The 6,000-nt window shown below is 39.8% G+C and overlaps 1 protein-coding gene across 3 annotated transcripts in view; it reads left to right on the top strand.

The window, feature by feature from the left end:
* Positions 1 to 6,000, top strand: part of LOC137639952 (phospholipase DDHD2-like) — a 72,585-nt gene that overhangs the window by 9,414 nt on the left and 57,171 nt on the right. For all 3 annotated transcript variants that reach the window (XM_068372261.1, XM_068372262.1, XM_068372260.1), the window contains exon 2: positions 1,441 to 2,175. In XM_068372261.1, the coding sequence (XP_068228362.1) occupies positions 1,441 to 2,175 (735 nt within the window). The remainder of the gene's footprint in view (positions 1 to 1,440; positions 2,176 to 6,000) is intronic.

Here is a 6,000-nt window from a genome sequence, read left to right as displayed (position 1 = left end):
TGTATGATTACGGCTAACTTGGAATACGGCAGTCTAAGGGGGGTCGCAGGGGGCTGTTAGTCCCGTCTTTAGGTAGGTAGGTAGATAAGGACACGTCTTGTAGGTTAGATCAGGTTAGGTGGGGGAAGTTTAGGTCAGTTGATGTCCATTTTTTAAGCAAACATGAGGAACTGGCCGCTGATATACAAAGGCTCCATTTCCTTAATTCTTTATAATGTAATTGGGTAAAAGTAAGCAAGTGCCATGCCAATTTATTTTCTTAAGGAGCCTTTGTATTATGACGGACATGAACACGTTAATTGAACATCATCTAACCTAAACTTCCCCACCTTACCTAAACTACAAGCCGTGTCCTTACCTACTTACCCAAGGGGGCCCTAACTCCCCTTTGCGATCCCCCTTAGACTGCCGTATTCCTAACTATAGGGGAGTTATGGTGCATGGTCGTTATCATGCGCACACCCCTTTATTTTAAACATTATTTAGTGAATCGAGGTTTTATAGATCGACGGTCATAGGCCGGATCATGTTTAGAAAAAAGGGGTTAAATGATTATACTCTAATTTGTAGCAATTCTGAAATTTATATAAGAAATAGATGATGGCCAGCTATTTTGGCATTTTTCTCTGTATGACTAATGGGGCTGGAGCATATTAAGTTACGTATTGATGCAAACAATGCATAATATAATGGTTGTTTCAGCTTTACTTATGTTATACTCCTACTATAGGTCTCAGGTTTATATGGTTATGAGAAATATATTTACTCTAAAATTTGTGATGTTTATTACAGTGTATAATCCAACATTTCCTTCAATTATAATACAAAGCAAAAGTTTAAGCATTGAGAAACAAATGAGAATGCTTTACTATACACTGTCAAGAATCATAAGGATTTTGAGAATGTTCTTAATGCAAATCTTGTTTCAATATGTACTAAGAACCCTTCCCACACCTTGCCTACCATGGAAAGATCATCCTTGTAGAAATTAATAGCTGTACATGATGATGATATCACAGCTATTAAACTAAAACAGGAAAATAAATAACATTGGCTCTATTGTTTAGATTGGATGGTTATGACACCATTGATAGCTCTTATACAATAAAGTACATGAGAGTCAATGGGAAGTTTGTATGTATGGAATACAAAACCTATTTTGAAAATAAAGTATTTGGTTTCTGAAATGCTGTTGACTTATTTTAATGATTTAATGAGAGGAAAATGTAAGAAGTAGGACTTTGCTTGAAACTGTAGCTAAATGACAAGACAAAAGTTACAAATATGAATGTAGCTTGGCAAAAAACACTAGGAATTTCCAGAAAATTGTTAAATAGGGTGTGAAAGTGTAAAGACAAAAGATTGTAGTGAGAAAAAGTAATGGTGATGAGCATTGCATTCCAGTTCTTGGTGTGTTAATAGGTATTTGTTTATTTTCAGATCCTGCAAGTCAGCATCAAATGCCTGAAATAGACTTAAATGAAACTTTTGGCATTAGTGATCAGACTCTTAGTTTTGGAAGACCGTCTACAGCAGCAACACCAACATTTTCAAGTGTTAAAACTGAGAGTGACTTTGCCTCAAAAGCTTTGCTGTCGGCACAACCCCCCAAATTTGCTCCTTCTGCTGCTCCTCCATTTAGCAGCCCTTTTGTACCACCTCCAACAGCCCTTCCATCCTATCCAACATCTACCTTTCCTGCTCCAACATCAGTTCCTTCATTTCAAGGACCAGTGCCTATCTCCTCTGTATTACCTCCATTTTCCCCAACTTCTGCACCCATTTCATCTGTTATTCCTCCATTTTCTGGGTCTCCGGGGCCTATCCCAGCTGTCCCTCCACCAACAAGACCTTCAATTATCCCCACTTTTCCAAAGCCTCCAGCAGCTAGTGTTAGTCCATCAGTAACCCCTCCATTTCCTAACAATTCATCTTCATCTGCAATTCGTCATCCTTCCCATTATTCTCTGTCATCAGAAGGGACTTCTGGTCACCCCTTACCAGATAGATCTTTTACGAGTGGCTCAGTTTCCCGTGTGTTGAATCCTAGTAGTAGTCCCCCACCTTTGGAAGTTAAAGATTCAACTCCATCTCCGCCACCTTCATTGAATATGGGATCAAAACACTCTCGTTTAGGAACACCAGTAGGATCCTTTCCCATTGGATCCCCACAAGGTAAGAGTACATAAAGATATGTTTTGATTAAATTTATCACTCACAGTCATTAAGGCTACTAAGGCTCTTGAAAATTTTTCCTTTCTTGAAAAGAGACGTTAAAGTTTAGTAAATAAAAAGGCAATAGTAGGAGCTTTATTTCACAATACAGTACTTTACTGGAAGCATTTAGTAATTTAATGAGTCATACAGATTTTGATAAATAATTTATTTGTTTTTACATGAGTACAAACCTTTGTCCTTTAATAGGAGTATGCTTTCAGTGAAGCTGGATATGACTTTTAAAACTTTTAGCAAGGTGATGGTGGGTAGTGGGGGGTTAGCTGGTAAGCCCCACCTACCCGATATATTGGCAGGAATGATTTTCAGTGGTTTTTTGATAATTGTAGCTATGTGACAGTATTCTGCGCAAACCTGCTGATATCCACATTATTGTTCCTATTAGACTGAATTTTTGTTTGCTGTATATTCCCTCGCTTATGTGACTGTATGACTACGGCAGCAACAATACTAAGGATGTTGGAAATCCTGAGATATCGATGTGAGCTTTCATGGAAATATGATTATTGTGCTGCCGAGTATGAGAGAGATTGGTGCTGCCCTTCATATCTTGTTTCTTCCTGATCCTAGAAAGGATGCTGGCGAGTGTGAATGAGATTGGTGCTGCCCTTCTTCTTACCTTCAGTGTCTTCCTGATCCTAGAGAGGTGCTAAGACGTATCACTTAGTTGCGTTGTCTCTTCATAGAGTTCCTGTGGTCTCTTATATTGTGAGTCTCGTTCATTGGCTTGTACGACCCTGTAGAAGGCAAACTTACAGTTTGTCCTTCTCCTCTGCATCAGCTTTGTCAGAGAGTCTTTTCTACTACTTGGAGAAGAACATGTAAAAGATCACATCGAAGAAGCCCAGTAAGACCAATCGAAAGTTGTGTATGCATGGCTCATACTTTATCTCTTCACATGGGAGAGTGAGTGCTGTACCAGGAACCTTCCTCTGTGAAAAAGTGCCAAGAGTTGTCCCACAGCAGGAAAAACCATTAGTAAACATTGGCACTTACAACTCTCATGGTGAGACTGTGACCCACCTGGTTCACCAGTCAGAAAACCTGTTCGCTAACTTAGTTTTTAAGAGATGGTATGCATTGGTGTCCCTTTTCCTAGAACAAGTTACCATAAGGGTAGCATTGTCGCCGAGGAACTCATCAGTGCTTGGTGCCATGTCTGATTCTCAAAACTGTCTTCTTGCTAGTCATAGCATCGGTGAAGAGAGTAGGAGAGTTACACAGTCTCTCTTATTTAGTCACCAACACTGAGGGGTGAATGGAGATCAGTTTTGTGCCAGAGTTCATAACCAAAATTCAAAACTTGTCAGCACTTGACCCCAGATTCGAGACCTTCTCCATTCCCTCTACATGAAGTGTGGGGTAGTGATTGAGAGGAGATGTTGCTGTTTCCCGTGAGGTTTCTGTGGTGCTATGTGAACAAGACCTGACACCTTTGGCCTGCATTTCAGCAAATTTTTGTTAACACTGTCAAGGTCAAGAAAGAGGTGTCAAGGAACACAATCTCCTTTGGGCTTTGAAGACAATCCATACAGTGTATGTCTCAACTGCTGATAGGGTCGAGGTACCAACTAACACCAGAGTTCACAAAGTCGGGTATAGGTCCCACCCTAGCTTTCATGAAAAACCTTTTGGTGATCCTAGTGCTGAAGGCTGGAATCTGGAAACATCAGACCACCTTTACGGCCTTTTATTTATGGGAGTATATCTACAAATTCCTCTACACCTTTGTGCTTGGTCCTGTGATGGGTGCTCATGTAGTTGTGTAACCAGCCTAGCTCCCATTTGGGACAGAAAGCATCTTGTCTATGGTAACATGTTGATGTAAGTCTGGAATGAATGGTTGAATGACTGGATCGTCTTCATTTGTCTCTCTCCCCTCTCGGGCGGATAAATCACAAATCTTTTGAATAATTTATAATTTTAAATATTTAACTTAGCCGGTGAATATATAATAGCTGCTACTCAGCGGCTCGACAGAAAACACACTCAAAAACTCGCGAGCGATCGCTATGAAGGTTGCGGGTGTGACCACCAGCGCCAACTATCGGCCAGATACCACTCTTGCATGTGAACAAACCCTTCAATTCTTCTCTGTCGACGTTGACGACAAGACGTATCATTACTCGCTGTAGAACCTGGAGTTTTCTCAACATATTTGGTGAAGTACTTCATTTTGGTTTGAGCTTTTGCAGTACAGGTGTTTTATCTTCAACTTAAATCTTGAACTCGTTTTTGGATAGATTTAATTTTTGATGACTTTGGATTGTTTTTTGGACTTTCCTTGACTTTTAAATGGCCGACCCTTCCCTTAGTACGGAAGTGTGTTTAGGCTTTTAGCAATTATCTTATCACGTTATAAATTAATTATAGATTTTCCTCTATATATTTTATATCTCACCCGCCTTTATTAGGCCTCTTCGATTAGCTTTCCATTTATAATAAACATCAAGATAAATTTTAATGATTTGTTTATATGCGACCTTTCCTGAGAGTAGGCGGTCCTAACTTGGAAACCGAAGTTAAACAACGTTGAGCCCTTTCAATCGTAAATAACGTTTACAGAGCTAATGATTTAAAACTTATTAAATGAATATTTTTTAGTAGATATTTTATGAAAGATTTTCTTTGAATAGTCTTCGTACTGTTTCAAAGATGAACTAACGTTTAGTTTATTCATGCTACGCAGTTTGCGCTCTATCGTTACGATAGAGAGAGAGAGTATCACGGTTTCACTTTGCAGAAAGAGTAAATCGATTCTGACGTTTTGTTCATTCTTCTTTCAAAGCTTAAATGTTTTAAATTCTATTTTAAAGGAACTTTTTAATTGAAAAACCTTTCAGTTTTTTCCTTTGGTCAAATAACCTGTTTTTTGACGAAACGTAAGTGGGCTCTTCTCTTCGGTGCGAAATCAAGAGAGAGAGAGAGAGAGAGAGAGAGATAGAGACGGAGGGAGAGAGAGGAGAGAGAACGTTCCAATCTTTATCTCGTCCCAAGCGAGTAACGTTGTTCTCGAGTTACTCTCGTCCCTAGTCTCTGTACGGGGAGAAAGGATAAAACGTTTTTAGTTTTTTATTCTCGTCCCAAGGCACTGTACGGTGAGAGATTGAAAACGTAGTTTTTGAATGAACTAGTGTTTAGTCTCTTCCCCAGCCACTGATCTTTTTATCTTAAAATATGTTTACTGTTTTTTGCTGGTATTAATGTGCTTACATTATACGACTGATTTCGCAATTATAACCTTTTGATGAGGGTAGAATTGCGTGCTTCAGGTAGAAATCAGTTTTATTCATACCTAATGTGAATTGTTAAAAAATTCGATTTCAGTGAAATAAGTGCAAAACAGAAAATCGTAGTGATAAAGTGATATTGCGCAAAGTGTTATCAGTGTTGCGACCGAGGGTTCGTCTGTTCGTGCCTGTCGTTCGCCTAGTCCGGGACCTCTTGCAAGCTGCCAAGCCCAGGGGAGAAGTAATGTCGTACGACTTATGGGTTCGAGAGGCCTTGATCAGCGAACAGACGTTCCCTCTATGGTATCAGGCGTATCTCACCAAGATCACCCCTACCATAAGGCGAGAGAGACGATTTTCTCCTCGTCATCCGAAGGCTTTTCGCATAAGAAACCGTGGAGCAAGGTTTCGAGGCCCTTTAAGCAAAAGTCAGTCCTTTCAGGACAGGTCCAGCGTCCTGGTTTTAACTATTAGGACAGCTCTGACCCTATGCAGTCATCAGAAGACTGCTCGCCGCCTAAACAAAAGCGTAGCA

The sequence above is a fragment of the Palaemon carinicauda genome, chromosome 4, assembly GCF_036898095.1.
Source record: "Palaemon carinicauda isolate YSFRI2023 chromosome 4, ASM3689809v2, whole genome shotgun sequence".
Lineage (NCBI taxonomy): Eukaryota > Metazoa > Arthropoda > Malacostraca > Decapoda > Palaemonidae > Palaemon > Palaemon carinicauda.
The sequence above is the reverse complement of the archived record's forward strand: the minus strand, read 5'-3'. Positions and strand labels throughout refer to the sequence as shown.